General features: G+C 52.8%; 3 protein-coding genes across 9 annotated transcripts; 1 reads left to right on the top strand and 2 right to left on the bottom strand.

Annotated features, from left to right (window-relative positions):
- Window positions 1-1,630: 1,630 nt before the first annotated feature.
- Window positions 1,631-8,381, bottom strand: BTBD19 (BTB domain containing 19). 6 transcript variants are annotated; one of them, XR_004423952.1, is made up of 8 exons: window positions 6,272-7,739; window positions 6,134-6,187; window positions 5,172-5,235; window positions 5,031-5,095; window positions 4,824-4,955; window positions 4,576-4,701; window positions 2,951-3,198; window positions 1,631-2,579 (listed from the first exon to the last, which is right to left on the bottom strand). XR_004423952.1 is itself a non-coding variant. In XM_033115591.1 (8 exons), exons 1-8 carry the CDS (start codon window positions 7,844-7,846, stop codon window positions 4,322-4,324), a joined length of 876 nt encoding a protein of 291 aa, XP_032971482.1. In that variant the 5' UTR covers window positions 7,847-8,381; the 3' UTR covers window positions 3,690-4,321. The 6 variants fall into 6 exon arrangements, 5 of the variants coding, with proteins under 5 accessions (XP_032971484.1, XP_032971482.1, XP_032971481.1 ...); XM_033115591.1 differs by lacking the exons at window positions 1,631-2,579; window positions 2,951-3,198 and adding exons at window positions 3,690-4,456; window positions 7,761-8,381 and having other exon boundaries at window positions 6,272-6,485; XM_033115590.1 differs by lacking the exons at window positions 1,631-2,579; window positions 2,951-3,198 and adding exons at window positions 3,690-4,456; window positions 7,761-7,870 and having other exon boundaries at window positions 6,272-6,947.
- Window positions 8,382-8,788: 407 nt separating this feature from the next.
- DYNLT4 (dynein light chain Tctex-type 4) lies at window positions 8,789-10,598 on the top strand. 2 transcript variants are annotated; one of them, XM_033115594.1, is made up of 3 exons: window positions 8,791-9,454; window positions 9,731-9,802; window positions 9,907-10,598. In XM_033115594.1, the coding sequence occupies exon 3, from the start codon at window positions 9,918-9,920 to the stop codon at window positions 10,575-10,577; it is 660 nt and encodes a 219-aa protein (XP_032971485.1). In that variant the 5' UTR covers window positions 8,791-9,454; window positions 9,731-9,802; window positions 9,907-9,917; the 3' UTR covers window positions 10,578-10,598. The 2 variants fall into 2 exon arrangements, with proteins under 2 accessions (XP_032971486.1, XP_032971485.1); XM_033115595.1 differs by lacking the exon at window positions 9,731-9,802 and having other exon boundaries at window positions 8,789-9,454.
- PLK3 (polo like kinase 3) lies at window positions 10,591-15,498 on the bottom strand. The gene is made up of 15 exons (XM_033115588.1): window positions 15,050-15,498; window positions 14,782-14,889; window positions 14,572-14,688; window positions 14,316-14,445; window positions 14,147-14,234; window positions 13,441-13,536; window positions 13,153-13,351; window positions 12,910-13,036; window positions 12,583-12,674; window positions 12,249-12,342; window positions 12,040-12,123; window positions 11,784-11,946; window positions 11,505-11,634; window positions 11,230-11,343; window positions 10,591-11,122 (listed from the first exon to the last, which is right to left on the bottom strand). Exons 1-15 carry the CDS (start codon window positions 15,413-15,415, stop codon window positions 10,931-10,933), a joined length of 2,100 nt encoding a protein of 699 aa, XP_032971479.1. The 5' UTR covers window positions 15,416-15,498; the 3' UTR covers window positions 10,591-10,930.
- Window positions 15,499-18,973: the final 3,475 nt, after the last annotated feature.

The following is an 18,973-nucleotide window of genomic DNA, read 5'->3' as shown; positions in this document are numbered from 1 at the left end:
GGAACAGTGTGTATTTCCAGGGCTTTTTCCAAGTCAAGTTGTTGTCTTTTCAATCTTAGCTGTGGAGGGCTCAGCTCAGCTCCAGGTCCAGTTGCCGTTTTCTAGTTGCAGGGGGCGCAGCCCACCATCCCTTGCGGGAGTCGAACCAGCAACCTTGTGGTTGAGAGGACGCACTCCAACCAACTGAGGCATCCAGGAACTCAGCAGCAGCTCAGCTCAAGGTGCCGTGTTCAATCTTAGTTGCAGGGGGCAGAGCCCACCATCCTTTGCAGGAGTCGAACCAGCAACCTTATTGTTGAGAGCCCACTGGCCCATGTGGGAATCAAACCGGCAGCCTTTGGAGTTAGGAGCACAGAGCTCCAACCTCCTGAGCCACCGGGCCGGTCCTCTCCCAATTTACTACACTTATTTTATACTCATTAACCTATCATATTCTTCCAAGACTGCCTACCCTTCATCAAACCTAGCGTAAAAATACTCAGGTTTTACCATTTCTTGCAGTCTTCATTTCCTTAGGAAGGCTCCCATGTCATGTAAACTTATATTAAATAAATTTGTATGCTTTTCTCCTGTTAATCTGTCTTTGTCAGTTTAATTTTTAGACCCAGCCAGGGATCCTAAGAGGGGTGAAGAAAACCTTTTCCTCTCCAACACTACCTTTTCTTATAGCAAAAGGAATTATGGGTGAAAAATGAGTCCTTTAATAAATCTAACCAAAAGTAACCTCCTTACAGGGTGATCTGATCATAAATTCCTAGTTGGGTAGGTCACAGTGGGTAATCACACCCTAGGCCTATAACTTTTTAGTAAAAGCTTTACCTTTGCCTTAAAAGCAAGCCCTGTCCATTGTCTCTGTGCATCTAGGTTAACACACCTTTGAAATACCTGTTTCAGACCTCTTGGAAGCTTAACCACCCTCAAGAGAGCTCATATCTTGTTAACTATCCTGTGATCTAATCCGCACATTGCTTTCTCCTACCTTCATGTAATTTTCCTTACTTCCCTCCTGAATTCCAAATGTATAAAAGAAACTGCACAACTGTCATTCTTCAGAGCCTTTGAGATCTTGCTTCCCAGCACTGCTGTAAGTTTGGCTCAAATAAAATCTTATAAAAGCTCTCTACAGGTTTGGACATTTCTTATATTGACAGAATCATGCTCTACTTGGTCTGCACTGTGCTTTTTCACCAAAGACCACAGCTATCTTTTTATAGCATTGTAGGAATATACCTTATGTGGGGACAGAGCCAGAAGTGCAGTTTCCAGGCTCTCATCCTCACGTGGAAAGGTGCTGGCTCAGGTAGTAAATGGCCATCAACTGTGATTGGATGGCCATCAGCTGTGGCTAGCTGGCCGTCAGTTGTAACCAATGAGCCATTGGCCACTAATATAACTACTGTGCCTACGCTAGCAGCAAATGGAGGCTAGCAAGAAGACGGTGGCTGAGCTGGCAAGCTTGGAGAGCGGACTGCAGTTACCAAGTGAGGTTGGTTGGCAGAGAGAAGAGGACGGCAGGTTGCAGATAGTGTGGCTCCTGCTTCCTGTGTCTCCAACCCAGCCGCCAGCGAGACTATAGTGGTGTGACTCCCCTATCTATGGCTCCGTGGGTGTTCCTTTTTGGCCTCACCATATACTGCGTTCTTATGTGGGGAGTGGGACCAGAGACCCCGTGTGACACCCTGCATGACACCATAGTTAATTTAACCAGTCTTCTAGGTTAAACCAATCGTCTAGGACATGTACCTTATTTTCAATTTTCATTATCCAAATGATGCTGGCAGGAAGTGGGACTGCAGGTAACCACATTTTCCGCCTTGAGAGATAATACCAAATAATTATTTTTAACCATGTGTAACGTATTTTTGCATAAAATCCCTGAGACAGAAGTCTGATTTTATTTTCTTCCAAATGGTCGATCGTCCCTCGTTTTAGATTGACAGTATTTTGTTTTACAGCTTTTTAAAACTCTTCATGGAATAAAATAGCATTTAAATAAGGAAATAAAGTCATCACTGAACACTTACAGAGCACTGATTATGTGACAGGGACTGAGGAAGCAGAAATGAATAAGTCCCCAGGGATCTTTCTCCAGGGAGATTCAAAGCCTCAGGAAGACAAAAATGTGTAATGAATGAAAGAGGTAGCGTAGAGAGTCTTCAATAACCAAGAGAGTAAATCCAGACCTAGAGGACTAGTGCCTGCAGGACCAGTGAATTCCTGCAAAGATAGTTGTTGAGAGAAGAGCTGCTAATATTTGGAGTAATTTTAAGGCCCTGAAAGTGAAAGAGATTATATTTCACTTTCAGTGCAATGAGGATGTTGAGGGGCTTTATAAGGGGAGTAGGTCTGACAATCTTAGCTAAATCGATGGTAGCTGCAGTGTGGGAAGTGGATTAGCGTGGGGGGGATGATGAGGGGTGCTCGAGTGAAGGCGGGAAGACTAATTAGCATCTGTAGCAGTAAGTCCTGCCACATATAGGATGGGCAGAACTGAGGCTGAGAGAGCTGAATTAATTGTAAAGATCTTGCCGGGGAGAAAAAATAGTTTTTCCTCTACTCTGAGCTCTGGGCTGAGACCCCTGTAAAAAACAAAAGAAAAAAAAGAAAAGAAAGAAAAAGATTAACAAGAGAAAAACAAACAGAAGTTTATTAACATGTATACCTCATGTACACATGGGAGATACCAGGAAAAAATGAGTAATTCCAAAGTTGACCTTAAATACCCACTTAAATACCGTCTTCAGGTAAAGACAAAAGAAAGTAAGGGAAGGCCAGTTACCAGGAGGCCACGAGAAAAAGCATGGTAAACAAGGGTGAGGTTTGTCAGGTAGATTTCAGTGGGTGCCTTCTCCACTGATAAGATTCTCTTGAGTTAGTCATCCTTTTCCTGGTACAGAGCGAAGCACCCTTACAAATGGAGATTTCCTTTATAAATATAAATTACACTTACAAAAGGGTAACTTGTAATGTTTTCAGAGCTTCTCCTGCTTCTCAAAATAATCAGCTTAAAATAATCCTTATGCCCAAAAGACATATTTTGACATGGCATATTCTGCTACCTTCAGTCTCTTAGAAGGTAGAAGCCACAGAAGGCAGCTGTGAGGAAGAGGAATGAGGCCAGGATGAGATTCAGGTTTCTGGCTTGGGCACCCACGATGAGAAACACGATGGTGTCAGAACCGGGGAAAGATCCTGAAACTAACATAAAAAAATTTTTTAATTAAATTACAAAAAACTAAACAAACAAACAAAAAAGAACTGGGGAGGCCAGCTGGTTAGCTCAGTCCGTTAGAGTGCAGTGCTCTTAACAAGGTTGCCAGCTGGATCCCACATGGGCCACTGTGAGCTGGGCCCTCCACAATTAGATTGAAACAACTACTTGACTTGGGGCTGATGGGTCCTGGAAAAACACACGTAAATAAATAAAGTTAAAAAAAACAGAAAAAGAATAGTATTAAAAAAAAAAAAACTGGGGAAAGATGAGGAAGCTCAATTTCAGACTGAGTCTGAGGGATCTGTGGGGCACATAGAGAGCAATCTCCAGCCGGCATATCTGAATTAAAGAGGGGGCTGAGCTGAAAAGCTATTTGGTGGTTATAAGAGTAAACGAGGACCAGCCAGTGGCTTAGGTGGTTAGAGAGCCGTGGTTGCCGCCAAGGTTGCGGGTTGGATTCCCACATGGGCTGGTGAGCTGCGCCCTCTACAGCTAAGATTGTGAACAACAGCTCTCCCTGGAGCTGGGCTGCAGTGAGCAGCCCCAGGTTGGCGCCGGCAGCTGAGTATGCTATGGGCTACTGTGTGCTCTGGGTTACCATGTGCTACCATCCTCAGGAGCTGCCATGAGCTGCTGTGAATGGCCAACCGAAGACTGGGGACCGACTGCCTCAGCCAGGTGGAGTGCAAGGCTCATAATACCAGCATGGGCCAGGGAGCTGTGTCCTACACAACTAGACTGAGAAACAAGGGCTTGAACCGGAGTGTGGGGGGGAAACAAAAGAAGAGGGAGGGAAAGGAGTAAACGAGACTGGTAAGAGAGCCCAGGTACCAGAATGTAAAGATAGGGTATGGTGCCAGGCATATTGCTTTTGGTGTTCGCGGGGACCAGGGAGCTAGACACAGCCCAAGCCCACGCCCTTTCCTCTCCTCCGCCTTCCTCTCCTCCTAGACCCCACCCATAGGGAGAGGCGTTTTGCCCACGGCGGTTCTTCCCGCGCCCCTGCTCGCCCAGCATGCTGGGAGCGGAAGCTCGCTCTGAGCGCAGAGAATGTCGGAAAGTGTAGTTTGAGACAGGCCAGAATTCCTCGCAAGACGTGGCCTTTGGTCACTTAAAGAGTAGGTCCAGAAAGCGGTGATGTTCCCGGGGCACGGTGCCTCTCCGGCGCCGGCACGGAGCATCCCGAACCGCATCCCCTCTCCGCAGAGCATGGCACTTCCACGCCTCCACAATCTGCTCCACCTGAAGGGGAACGCCGGTCACCACAGAGTCCCGCCGTGCCGCCCTCCCCGGCAGACCCTGTGCCACGCCCCTCCCCCACGCTGTTGAGTGGATCTTAGCCTAGTTCCTCGCGTCCGCACCGGGATGAGCGGCTCCCGCCGGTTCTGCTCTTCCAGGGCGCTCAGCTCCGCCGGGGCCAGCAAAGCCAGTCTCAGCTCCCGCACCACCGGTGCCGCTACCTCGGCCACAGGTCGCTCCAGCACGGCCTGCAAATACCAGCCCTGAGCCCCGGCGGGCTGGGGCACCGGGCCCGCCGCCCACTCGCCGGGTTCCTGCGGCCCAAGACTCCTTCAGCACCCCAACCCCGCGTCCCTTTAGCCCGGCTTACAGCGCCCACGCGCGCCCAGCTCCGGGCCGCCAGGACAAGTTCAGCCTCGTCTACGCAGAGGTTGTCACTGCTCAACAGGGGCAGCAACGCAGGCGCCGACAGTTCCAGGAAGCCGCGGGTCCGGAGCACCTCCTGAGGGTCCGAAAATGGGTCAGGGAGGAGCAGAATGAGGTGTGGGGTTGGGAGTATGAAAATGGGGAGCTGTACCTGGCTATGGGCCTCTATGAAGGCTATGCAACGCTCCTGCAATGGTCCCAGGCCAAAGGTTACGGCTACCTGAGAGCAAGAGGGAGATCAAGTTGGAGACTGGAGAGGCCATGTAGCCCAGCCCTGCACACGGGGAACTACCCACCTGCAGGGCCTCACAAACCAGCTCCACATCCAGCATCTTCACCACAAACTCCAGGCATAGCTGGGAACAGAAATGAATGTGGGTTGGGCTGAGGTGCCCTTGTTTCCCCCACCACCACTTCAACCTGGAAGCAGTGAGTATACTTGGAGCAGTCAAGCTCCCTTGGGCTTACATTGCCACCCTTGTCCCTATAGGACTGGTGAGCCCTTCTTATTTGTCCCAATCCCTTCTCCCTTTAGCTTCCAAATCCTCATTCCCTTACCCAAAACCTTCAATGAATCTCCACTACCCTCTAGGTAAAAGAAGTCCAAATTCTTGAAGGTCCTGCATGAACCAGCTCTGGCACCTTTCCAATCTCATCTCTCCCTCACCTCCTCTCACACTCAGTCCAGCCACACTAAGTATCTCACCAGCTCCATCTGTGTTTCTGTGAATAGAATGCCATCTTTCCACACCCCTCTGAACAAACTCCTACCCGTTCTACCTGATCCAACACAAACGTTTCCTCCTCCAGGAAGTCTTCCCTTCGTCTCGCTCCAGTGATGAGTCTAGAGATCCTCCATAAAGTCTGTGCACCATTTACCCTCATCTGTCACACTTCTTATGCCACATGGTTAAGGGAGGTCAAGTTGGAGACTGGAGAGACAATGTAACCCAGCCCTCCATACAGCAGATTTTTTATGTGTCTATCTGTCTTTGAAGAACAGGAATGAAAGCTGTCGTATCTTGGTATCTACAGCACCAGCCATACACATTCTATATGCCCGCACAGCACACAGGGCATGCCCATATCCTTTTGCACATATGGATGCGTAAATGCCTATTATACAGAGATAGCCATACTTCTGTATTGGTACATGTTCCTCTCCAATCCAAGACAGAGTGTATGTGAAGCAGGGTATGAACCGAGCTCATAGAGGCAAAGGAAACAAGACAGGGCCCTACCACATAAACCCACCTCTCTCAATTCCTCCAGCCCATACTCCACAGCTGCTGTCAGCACCTCCAGCACCTGCAAAGTGGGTGGTTGGAGTCGAAGGGCTGTTTCCTCTGCCCCTCTCCCTCTCCCACCGAGACCCCTACCCAGTGGGCTTACAGAGTGGCGTTGCAGCTTGACACTGTTGGTATACAAGAACTCCAGCACTGACAGGAAGGCCTCAGCTGGCACAGTGCTTAGCACCACAGGACTAGGCACCCCAGGGCCTGACTCCTGGCCCAGAAGTCGCTGGAAAAAGTTGCATCTACAGGCCAACAAGCACCGGTGGGCAAACACCTCCTGCTGTTCTTGACCAACCACAAAGCGAACATCACTGTGGGAGAGAGGGGCAGAGAGCCAGGGGAGAAGAGGCCAGAGTCTAGAGTGCAACTGTAGGCTTTGCCTTGGCCCACTCTGAGCCTTTGTTTCCTTATCTGTCATATAAGAGACAGGGCTTAGTCCTTCTAGCTGAACGTCTGGGACACACAGGGTTGTGTTCTAGTCCCAGCTCCACCCTATGGTACTTCAGGCAAGTGACTTTCTACTTTTGAATCTCAGGTTTCTCCCATATGAAATGGGACGGTAATCTCAAACTCTCAGGTCTTGGAGGAGGTGGCTTTGCTTAATCACTGAGGGGGCACCAGGGCTGACTCAAGATTGATCCCACATACCCCTTTCCTCCCCAGCCTGAGTCTTGGGGGAAGGTAAGCTCTTCTTGGCTCCTCCTCCACAGACTGCAAACTCAGCTTTTTTCAGCCTCCTCCAGGCAGGAGGTGGTGGGTGCAGTGTGCACTGGCTGCAAATAGACACGGCAGTGATGCACCAAAAGGCCAGACCACATTTTCCATCTTCATGATCACTTCCGGCCCCAGCCTCTGGGCCTCTAACAACACAGGGGTTAGGAGGCATGAAATGAAGCTTGAGCTTCCTGGATGCGCCTAGTTCCCAGTCCAAGGCCTGAGTTCCCACTATTCAGACCAGACTGTGATCCTCAAAGCAGTAGGGTTATGAGAGTCACCAACCCTTGGGGAGGAACCCAGCTCTGAGGCAGTGAGAACAAAAAGCTGCTTTCTAATTCTCCCAACCAGCCCTGCCCCCATACTCTGTCCCTGGTTTCAGACACCACTTGTATCCTGGCAGACAGAGAGCCCCAGGCAGCACCCTGAAACCACTTCCTGTCTCAGACTGGCTCAATCCTTTGAGCTGTGTTCCTCTTGTGAATCCACAGTTTCCAGAACAAGGTCATCTGCTCCTCTGCCTTCCCAGAGAGGGATTCAAGTTACATCCCACCTCTCAGAATCCAGGGGGCTAAAGGCTCTTATTCTCTGCCCGGAGCACAAGCTCCAAAAAAGGAAGGCCTTGGCCTGAGGTCACACAGCCACTCTAGGCTCCAGCCTCCACTGCCCTCCACCTCTGGCTCTCAAGATATCATGGACCCTGAGTGATCAGCAGCCATGCTCTACACTTGGGAACTCAGACTTCCCCAGACTGAGTTCAGCAAAAGGGTCAAGTCCTAATTCCCCGCCTCTTCTGTACCCAGGACTTCCTCAGAGTCATGGGGCCCAGCAAAGCCAGCTATCAAAACCCACAGACCGTGCCTACCCCTCACCTGTATAGGCGATTGTTGACGAGGCTTCGGAGTGCTGTGGAAAAGGGTTCAGCCTCCCCGTGCACAACCAGTCCTGGGGTCTCCATGGTGGGGTGGGCCAGGGGAGTAGGCAGATATAATAGCCTAGTAGGCCTGTTGTCTGTTGGTATGTGGGAGGCAGTAAGTGGGAAGAAGCAGGAGGCCTAGCCAGGCCCTACAGCTGGTGAGGAGACTAGAAAGGCCTGAGAGGGAGGGGCAGGAGCTTGGAAGGCCTGTTTACTGAGAAGTTGAAGATTAGGAATCGGGCAGGAGACGCCCAGTTCCCTGAAGAAGGCATCAGAAGCTGGTAGAAGAGGCCAGAGGCTGGGCTTGGAGATGGGGACTCAGGGAGGTGACCAAGAGGCCAAGGTGGAGCTAACCAGACAGGGAGAGGAGAAGCTGGCTGCAGATGAGGCCCCAGCTGGGAGCCTGCCCAGGCAGCGCTGGGGTGGGAAGCCTGTGGGTTTCCACAGAAACTGGAGTTAGGCCTGAGGAGGCCCCGCCCACCTCCCACAAGCCCAGGGAAAACTTCAGACCTCAGAGGGGCCCTAAGCAGAGTTTGAGTGTCTTAGCACCCTGGCCCTGCCCTTCTTGGGTTCAAACTCTCTGCCCCTCCCAACCCCTCACTCACATGCACACAGGGTCAGGATCAAGTTAGCAAAGCCTGGGGAACCCCACTCAACAGGGAAAGCCCTCACCCCCATGAACAGTTTTCAGAACCCAGACAAGGCTTGTTTGGGAGAAAGCAGTCCTATTCCTCCCAGAGGGGTCAGGTGAGATGTCAGCTCTGACAAAGGAGTCATGGCCTCTGGCATCCCTGAAATGCAACACAAGGGGTGTGGCTAGCTGAGGACAAACCCCAGAGTACTTGGGTCAGTAGGAGTCAGGAGGTTGGATGTCCAGTCCAGAGTGCGAGCCCACGGCCTCTCACCCCTCCCTCCCCTTCCCTGAGGCAGCCCTGAGCTGAGGAAGTCAGCCAAGCCCCACCCTAGCACTGCTCAGGGAGCGGAAATGTTTGTCCTTGTTTAGAGTGATGGGGAGACGATAGTCATAGAGTCATGACATGCTCCTTCCTGTGGGCCGGGATCCTGATTCCTGAGGAGCCACCCACGCAGCCTCAAGTTCTCCCCATATCCCAGACTTCTGCAACTTGCTCACAAGTGAAGAGTAAAGAGCCATTCTTCACAAGGGGAAAAAATGGAAAGTGGCTTAAGAGCCCTGGGATAGGAACACCTCTCTACAACTGCTCCCTCAGTCATTCTTATAATGGCAGCAGGCCCTTGAGCTCTAAGCCCCTGTTGTTCCCTCTCCCCTGATGACTCAGTCACTCTGCACTCACTACATGCTCACAATAGTAACACTCCTAGGTTAAGCCAGAGCCAGGATTGAATGGAGGGAACCAGGAAAGGAGGAGTGCTTGCCCAGCAATCCATGGCAACTCCACAACACACCTGCAGGTCAGGCCGGCCACGAAAAGACTGTGACAGCTCGGAGGCCAAAGGCTGCATGTGATTCAGGGTGCCTGTGGGAGTTTCGGGAGAAGAGCGCTGCCATCGTAGCACCGATTCTAGAAGTAGGGCCACAGTCCAAAAGCAGAAGGTGGAAGGAGCTTCCCAAGTCACCTGCACCTAGCCTCAGCCTGTCGTGGGATTTTGTGCCAGCCATTCTAGGAGCAGGTACGGGTGGAGGATAACTGGATACAATACCCACAGGGCTAGAAGGACCTAGGGGTTGGAGTCAGGTCTGTCTGTCCCTCCTGCTTATGGTTTGGAGGCACCACTGTCTAGGCTGAAGCAAAGGGCAGATACATCACCCCTTCTGCGGGCAGTCGGAAGGCAGAAAAGCTCCTTTAGCTAACCTCCACAGTACTTAGTAGAAAGTGGAGCTCAGAGGGCAGGGACTAGCCCAAAATGATAGTCTGAGCAGCATCTCTTCCCTTATGTCCCACATGGCCCTTAACCCTCTAAGCACCTAGGAATCCACACAGCCCTGGGCTACCTGATTCACCTGTCTCAAAAACACAGGTAAGAAGGGGTTAAGGGGCAAAAACCCTGTCACCAAGTAAGAAACTGGGTGGTGTACAAAGTTGGGCAGTGAGGGCCACCCTGTCCAAAAGCGGGTCTTCCAGCTCGCAGGTCCATGGCTGGTAGGCCTGTGCCCCCCAGACGTCAGGAGGAACAGACTGCCAAAGACCCTGGGATGAGACTATCGCCAGTGCGGCCTCCAGGACGCCTGCCCAGCATTGATGAGGCCGGACCAGCAGGTCTGGGCCCAGCTTCCCGCCGCGGCTCCGTGCTGGGTTTGGCCTCATCCTTTTCCCGTCGCAACTCGCTGGCTGGACCAGGCGCGGGTCCTGGGGGTCGGCGACCATCCCTGTGCCCAGTGCCCCCTTTAGTCTCGCGGGTCAGCTTCTCCGGGTTGCCCCTGGCGCCCAGCCGGCGAATGGCGCCCTCATATCGCACGGAGCCGGCGCCTGGGGAGCGCTGGGAGGTCGAGAGAGCACAACGTGCCTTGGAAGAGACCCTGGCCGCAGAGCTGCAGGACATATGCTACTCTGACACCGAGGCGGGGCCACTGGCGCTGCAGCTGTGCGAGCTGGTGCATGTGCGCCTGCGTGAACTCAGCCCGCCACGATACAAGCTGGTGTGTAGTGTGGTGCTGGGGCCGCGCATCGGCCAGGGTGTGCACGTCGTCAGCCGCGCGCTCTGGGACGCAGCGTGCGACGGCCTGGCCTCCGCCACCTTCACCAACGCCTCGCTTTTCGCAGTGGCTACGGTCCACGGGCTCTACTGCGAGTGATGAGGCCTCCAAGTTCTGCAAAACGGTTTATTATCCCAGGAGGAGGAGGCTCTCCCTGGGGTGCACATCCCAATAAATAAATGTCTGTCAATAAATAAAAGTGGTCCATAAATAACGCCCCCTAGCTGGGGGTAAGGCTCAGGCTTTTCTTGGAGAAGGGGTAGGAGGCAGCTAGGACAAGGCCGCCTCCAACCTCAGTAAAGCTGGTCCCTGATTCCCTGGGGGATTAGGCCCAGAGCCCCTAGTGAGGCACCAAAGGGACAGGGAGGGCCACAGAGGCAAGGGCTTGAGCCTTACAGGCACAGGAATCAGGCCTGAGGGCTTGGGTCATAGCCTGCTCTGCAAGCTGGGGCCTAAGCTGTGCAGCGGTCCCGGAGCAGGCGCAGAGTATCGCGGAGCCGCTGTCGTAGGTCTGGGGAGCAGCCAAGCTGCCGAAGGTGGGAAGCGAGGTAAGTACAAGCGCTACGATTGCGGGCCACAAAAGTCACAAGGAGGGGCTCCCAGCCACTGAGGATCAGCTTGGTGTGGTCTCCATAGAAGTTCACCTGTGCACAGGAGGGTGGCACGGATCAGGGCCAAAGCCCCAAGTCCAATTTCCTCCCCAGCACCCCAGGCCTCCCAGACCTTCCCCCAACTCCAGAGCAGCTCTTACCTGGACAGTGCCATCACTAAACAGCATGAGTAGGGCCTGATCAGTCTTCACCCACTGTAGCAGGAGTGGGGGGACAGGCACTTCTACTTCTTCCACACTGGGCAGATCTCCACCCTGGGAGCAGGGACAGGTCATTTGTCTGACATAGTTTAGGCCCCTCCCCATTGATATCTCCCTTAGAGGTTCAGACTTTAGCTTTGATCCCCCCACAAAGGGGAATAGGAAGGGACCAGATTGTATTAAGTCTTCAATGTGCCCCACTCCAGTCCACACACCTTCATGAGGCGCTGCTCCATGTAGGAGGCAAAATACCGCAAGACACCCAACTGAGGCTGCAGGGCCCAAGGTACAGAACCCACAGAGAAGGAGAAGTGTTTTGTGCTGGTTGGGTTGTAGTGCACAGTCCTGGAGGAGAGGAGACAGAGGTCAGAGAGAGCCCTGCACTGTTGCCTCTCCCCTAAGGCCCCAGGCCCCCAAGCCCAGGAGCACACACCAAGGTGCAGCCCTTCTGGGTACAATAGCGTGGCTACAAAGCATCCCATAACAACACTTACTTTCTATTGGCCGACAGGGCCATGTGTGTGCCATTGTTGAAGAGCACAGCCACACGGCGGCTGGACAGCTGATACCCGAAGCCGAACTTGTTTGAGTAGTCAACCCACTTGCTGACCCACACCAGAGGCTCTGGCTGTGCCAGGGGAGCTGGGTTCTGTTCCGCTGTCATGGGAGAGGAAGGAATAAGAACATGTGCCTGGCCTTCCAGGCAAAGAACTCCTACCACCATTCATATGTACCAGACCCCAACTTTACCTGGGGGCATGAAGGCCAGGCAGTTTCTCAGAGCACAGAGGGCTGACTCCACCACTGTGGCCACAGTCAGACCTTCTTCAAAACCTGAAGGGACCAGGGTACTCAGAATTAGGCACTAGCACCCCAGGACCCAGGCCATGTCCCTCTGCCCACTCCTTCCCTCTGGACCCCAGCAACCTCTAGCATCTCTCATACTCCTGGCTGCTCACCATCTCCACTACTCGCCAGTGTCCCACGGGGTGAGCTGTCTTCAGGTGCTGTCTCTACCAGGCTGAGGGGGGCTGGACCAGAAGCTGCTGGAGCCTGGAGGGTTGGGTAGGGGAAGTGAGTAAAATTAGGGGAGGTCCCTAAATTCAAATTCGTGAGAGTCCGTGGCCCAGCCCTTCCCTGGCTCCCAGGGCACCCCAGGTCAGCCCCGTCTGGCTAATGAGACACAGCCAATTAGGCTACCACGAGTTAGATGCTTCACCAGTGTCTTTTATCCTGAGCTTCCCACAGCTGCTAGGGTGAGTCAGGGGCACACTTCCCACGTGAGCACCTCACCTCAGGCCTGGCATCCTGATGGCCAATGGATGTCCGGGTGAGACCGCTCACCAAACAGGAGACATCGTCCTGCTCCTCGGGATGGTTCTTACCTGGATAGGGACAGATATAGCCCTCAGTATCCTACCCCTCCCACTTCCCAAAGGGATAATACAGCCCCACCCCTCCCCACTTCCCAAAGGGATAATACAGATGGATACACCCAAGTGCCTGTATAACACACACTCTCCCCAGGGGCTCACAGGCCCTCACACTCATGTCCCCACAATATATGTAACAAGCCCCCCTGCAGCTCTGTACCCTCAAAACCTGGCATCCCAGACTCACTCTTGTTCTTCTTCCTGCCAAAGAGGCTCTTGGTAACTTTGACAAACAGAATCCTAGCTGGGTGAAGGGGTATCAGGTCTGGGACTGTCACGCAGCTGCTGACAGGGAGCCGGTCGGGGGTGTAGCCCTGAGGAGTGGAGCCATGTGAGCAGGAAAGAGAGGCCCCAGGGGTCCTGTCACCTGCCCCCATTCAATCCCCTGGGAATGTACAAACTGGACTTAGGTGTCTGATGAGCTACAGACCTTGGTAAAAAAGTCATGGCGCAGAATCTGGTCAATTGAGGGGCGGTCCTGGGGTGAGGCTCGCAGGATGGTGGCCAGCAGCTGTCGGGCAGGCAGTGAGAGGCTGGCGGGCAGCGTGTAGTGAACCTGTTTGATACAGCGGTACGTCTCCTTCAGGTCGACTGTCTCAAAGGGGGGGCTCCCACATAACAGTGTGTACCTGTGGGGCAGAGATAAGAAGTCAGGAGTAAAGTGGAAAGTATGCCCCACCCATACACCCATCTGTGTGCAGATGACCTCGGGACTCACATGACACAGCCCAGGGACCACACATCTGCCTCAGGGCCGTGGCCCTGTCTCTGTAGCACTTCTGGAGCCACATAGTTAGGGGTACCACAGATGGTCCTAAAAAGAGGTAGGGAGGAGGAGAGGGAAAGGTTCAGACCTAGCCCAGCTGGCCCCCCCATCCCTGCCCCCACTGTGAGTCCAGACAAAGCAGCTGCCTGTCACCAAGGGCCAGAGAACTCCTGCTTGTCCTGGGACAATGGATGCTGGGGATGGCAGCTGAGTCCCCGCCCACCCGCCTGTCCCAGCTGCTCAGCTGCTCTGTAGGACAGGGGCAGGGCCTAACCCCCAACCCAACTTTCTCCTCCAGGGTCAACAGAGGGTCCATAACTGATCCCTTCCTCCTTCCCCACTCCTGTCTATCAGACACCCATACAGGCTGTCACCTCCTATGGTCTGTGCCACACACACCAATACCAGCTGTCACATCCCCCATAAACATTCATCTGCCACACGTTATCTGTGTGACTCACACCCAGTTATGGCCACAGCAGGGTCTCCTCTCCACAAGTCCCAGTAACCCAGGCTGCCACCTCCACCTTCAGATACAAGCAGCCCATCATCTCTTCCACACCTGTCACACACAGACACATACACAGAAGTCATCATGCTTCCCACATACGTACTGTCTGTCACACAGACTGTGGCCACCCCTTTCTTAAACACTCACTTCTTCCTATGTTCCGGGGGCTCCAACCGGGTAGCAAGACCAAAATCCCCCATCTTCAGTTCCATGTCTTCAGTGATAAAAAAATTTCCTGGACGGGGGCAGAGAGATGTGTCAGACTCCTTTCTGCCTCCCCACCCCCACCCCCATCCTGTTGGCCCAGGAGTCTCACCTAGCTTGAGGTCTCGGTGCAAGATGCCTCGCTGGTGCAAATATTTGAGTCCGGAAAGGATCTGTCGCAGGTAGTAGCGCACTTCTGGCTCCAACAAGGTGTGTCGGGCCTTCCAGATGTGGGCCAGGGACTGCAGAGAGCCACTGCCTCAGCCCCTGGTCAACCACCCTGACCCTCCCTCCATCTGTGCTCTATGAGGGAGACAGGACTCCAGCTTTGGGTCTTAAGGCCCCCTTCCCCCATCACCATCCTTCACCTTTCGGCTGCAAAGCTCCAGGAAAATGTATATGTTCTCAGCATCCTCAAAGTGGTGCGAGAAACGTACGATGTGGCGGTGCTGCAGGCCGCGGTGCAGCTCAATTTCATTTAGTATCTGCAATGGGGAGCGGGCTTGTCATCCTTCAAGGGCTCCCATGCCACCGTCCCCACCCTACCCTTCGTCCTCTGGGACTGGGCCCAGGCCCACCTTCTCGCGTTGATGCGGCTTGGTGATGCGGCTCTGAGAGATGACTTTGACCGCGTAGGCGTTGCCGGTCTCTGTGTCAGTGGCCTCGTAGCAACGGGCGAAGCCCCCCTAAGGGGAGGAAGGAGGCATCAGGTAGGGTGCTCCAAGAGAGGCAGGATCTGGCCCCCATACATCCCCTCGCCGAGGACAAGCGCCCCTCCCTGCCCCGCACGGGCAAAAAGGCTAGCAAGGGCCCCTCTGCCTCCTCGCTAGCGACACCCCACCTCACCTTGCCCAACAGGCGTCCTTTGAAGTAGGTGCGGCCGCTGCACGGGTCGGTGATGAGGCGTCCGGGGTCCCGCGCCGGCGGCCCGGCCATCGTCTCTAGCTCAGGTCCCGGTTTGGCACTCAGAGGCGGCCCGGGCCCGGCGTGGGGCGCAGGCGGAGCGGCCGCCCGCGGAAAGGGGCGCGGGGACAGAGTGCCGGCGGCCGGCTCCATGCGGCTGATGCGTCGCAGCGCGGGCCGGGGTTTTCTAGGTTCCGCCCGGCGGAGGCCGGGCGTGGCGCTGCCCGGATTTGCTACGCTGCGCTCGCGCCCGAGGGAGCCCGGCGTTTTTATCAATGAACTCCTGCCCCCTCCCCGGCGTCTCGTCATTAAGAGCCCGCCCCCTTCCTGGCGGCGAGTCACGGAGAAGCAGCGCTCCTCCTTCAAGCCTTACGCCATCAAGAAGCTCCTCCTCTCACCCAACTCACCTCGAGGCCCAGCCTCCTGCTCACGCCTTAAAGACGCAGTCATACTGCCAGTCACCAGAAGGATTCCTCCAGGATGTGGTGGCCCAGACGTTCCTCCGTCCCCCGCCCCCGTGACTGGGTGCTCACTTCTTTCCCAATCTGGGGTTATGCTGAAGTCCTAGTGGGTTGTCATGCAGGGTCTCTGGTCCCGCTCCCCACATAAGAACGCAGGACATGGTGAGGCCAAAAAGGAACACCCAGGGAGCCATAGATAGGGGAGTCATGCCACTATATTCTGGCTGGCGGCTGGGTTGGAGACACAGGAAGCAGGAGCCACACTGTCCGCAACCCGCCGTCCTAACTGCAATCCGCGCTTGCCAGTCACCATCTTCTTGCTAGCCCCCCATTTTCTGCTAGCTTAGCCACAGCAGTTGTATTAGTGGCCAATGGCTCATTGGTTATAGCTGATGTCCAACTAGCCACAGCTGATGGCCATCCAATCACAGTTGATGGCCATTTGCTACCTGAGCCAGCACCTTTCTATGTGAGGCCAAGAGCCTGGAAACTGCACTCCTGGCTCTGTCCCCACAGGGTGCTGGGTATCTGGGGAGTCCCCAGCAACTAGGTGAACCAGCGTCCCAGCCGAGAGGGGAAAAGCAGGGGCAGCGCTTCACCCAGGGGAGTCACCAACACTGCCGTTTAGTGAGAGAGACCACGGCTAGTCCCCGATCTTGGGCCAGACCCCCCAGTCCCAGCCCAGTGCTGCCCCCTTTAGGGCCTGGGAGGATTGCAAATTCTCAAACCGATCCTGGCTTGGGGCGGGGGCGGAGGGGAGGAGGGGACAGAAGGCAGTGGGGCGGGGCCGGGGCTTCCGTGCTGAGTTTTGGGGTCAAACAGGCTGGCAATCAAGGCTTTTCCCAAGTGCCACACATTTTGCTACCTCCTTCCACACTCGGGGTGTATCTCAGGTTCTGGTGGGTCCCCTGTACCCTATCCTTGAAAACACCCACTGTCCTGAGTCAAAAGCCAGAGGACAGAAAGTGAAAAATGAGAATTGGATTTAATCCAAATCTAACCAAGGACAATCAGAAGCCATCAGTCCGGAGGCCATCTGGACCCCTAGAGCCCTGCTCCCTGCCCACCCTTCCCAGTGCCAGGGAGAGGTGGGGTCTTTTTTGTTTTGTTTTTTTAATTTTTGTTGAGGAATATTGGGGAACTGTGTTTTTCCAGGACCCATCAGCTCCAAGTCAAGTTGTTTTCAATCTAGTTGTGGAGGGCGCAGCTCACTGGCCCATGTGGGAATCTAACTGGCAATGTTGGAATTATGAGCGCTGCACTCTAACCAGCTGAGCCAACCGGCCACCCTAGAGAGGTCTTAACCACTCTGGAATGTTTGTCCCAGGACCACAGATCTCCTCCTGGCCTTGTCCTTACCTCTCTGCCCTCTATATGATCCAAACATTTATTAAGCCATTTAGTCCTCGGAGATTTATTGAGAGCTCCTGCTAAGTGCCCAGCACTGTATAAGTAAGACGGGTCAAGGTTGTAGTCCTCCTTTAATTTACAATCTGCTTGATGGAAACATAAAATAGGCAAATACATAAACAAGTTAATTGTAGGCTGTGAAAAATGCTATGAAGGAAATAAACAGAAGAGTAACGAAAGAGCTTACTTTAGAAAGAGTAGTCAGGAAAGTCAACAAGTATTTGTTGAGTACCAATTCCTGTCATTTTTATCTCCCAAATATTTCTGAAATCTATCCACTTGGCTCCATCTTCCCTTCATGCCCTAATCTGGGTCAGTCTCTGGTTGGGATTATTACCACAGCACCTTGCTGGTCTCACTGCCTTTAGTCTCATCTCCATTTCATCCTTCCTCCATATGTCCATCCCACCCAATCCCTCATGGGGCCCACAAGGGCCTGCTTCTCTAACCTTGCCCTTCACAGCCACTGAAGGGAGACCCCAAACAGCCTGAGATAAGGAGAAATACTAGTAGCTCAGATGAGTAAGGGGGAGTGAGAAATGGGAGTGGGCGGGAAGGCCTTCAGTGCCATACTCAGGAGTTTGGGTTTTATCCTACAGGTCAACAATTTTCCAGGAGGGAGATTGTAGTAGTGGGGCCAGAAAGGACAAATCCACTGGGGAAGTGGGGCTGAGGCATATATGATTTTGAAAATGCATATTTGACATTGTAATTTTATTTTGGAAAATAAAGCAAAATGTATTTGTATTAGTTTGCTAGGTTTGCTACATCAAAATACCACAGGATAGATGGCTTAAACAACAGAAGTTTATTCTCTCACAGTTCTGGAGGCTGGAAGTCCAAGATCAAGACCGTGACAAAATTAATTTCTTCTAAGGCCTCGCTCTTGGTTTGTAGATGGCAGTCTTCTTCCTCTGACGTCACATGATCTTTTTCTCTGTGTTCAAATCTCTTCTTCTGATAAAAAACCAGTCAGATCAGATTAGTGCCCGCCAAAGGCCTCATTTTAATTTAATGACAGACCTCTTTAAAGGTCCTGTCTCCAAATATAGTCACATTCTAAAGTACTGGGGGTTAGGATTTTGTAGAGGAGCCAAAACTTTACCTCCACCCACCTTAGGTTTCCAGATGGGATTCATAAACAGAAAGACATATTAACAAAAGAAAAACAAACAGAAGTTTAACATGTATAATTTATATATACATGGGAGATACCCAGGGAAATATGAGTAACTCTTCCATATGATTGAGCATTCAGGCTTAAATCTCATCTTAATAGGGAAAGGGGAAGGGGAATGTAATAGTCTTAGGGTAAGGATGAATTAGTCCTCAGAAGAATGGATGGGAGATATGATAGCTTGTGCCAAAGTTTGTCTGGATGTGATGATATTCTCCTCTCCTGTGATATGAGGTGAAACTCCCATGAAGGAAATTTACGACCATTGAGTTCCTTTTGGAGGATCTGTCTTTAGGCAGATAAGGGAAGTTCAGAGACAGCCTCTCCCTCCATTTGCTGTTTTTGAAGTGCCTACAGCTCAAAATAATAAATATGCCAAAGTAGCATATTTAGGCACATTCTGTTATTTGGGCATATTGTTACCCTTCAATGTCTTTTCCCCTTGGGAGGTTAAAAAGGTTCTTGAGGCCTCCTCTGGGAGCCAGGACACCAGGAGGAGATCCTCTTGGATGCTGTAATTCAAGGGCCTGGCAGTCTGCTCTGCTTCCTCTTTCAGTGTAAGATATGCTACACTGGAACTTATCCACTTGCCATGTACCAGGCACTGGGCTAAGCATTTGTCTTATTGATTGCTCACAGTAACCTTTTGATGTAGATGTGATTATCCCCATTACACAGATGAGGAACCTGAGGCTCATGGGTTAATCTTCTTGCCTGAGGTCACATATAGTTACCAAGGGGCAGAGCCAAGATCTGAACCCAAAATGTCTGACTCCACTATTCATCTTTGCCTGATTTTTCTGGGGGTCACTAGTTCTC

Source organism: Rhinolophus ferrumequinum, chromosome 9, assembly GCF_004115265.2.
Source record: "Rhinolophus ferrumequinum isolate MPI-CBG mRhiFer1 chromosome 9, mRhiFer1_v1.p, whole genome shotgun sequence".
In the NCBI taxonomy this organism is placed as follows: domain Eukaryota; kingdom Metazoa; phylum Chordata; class Mammalia; order Chiroptera; family Rhinolophidae; genus Rhinolophus; species Rhinolophus ferrumequinum.
Note: the sequence above shows the minus strand (reverse complement) of the source record. Positions and strands in the feature narration are given on the sequence as shown.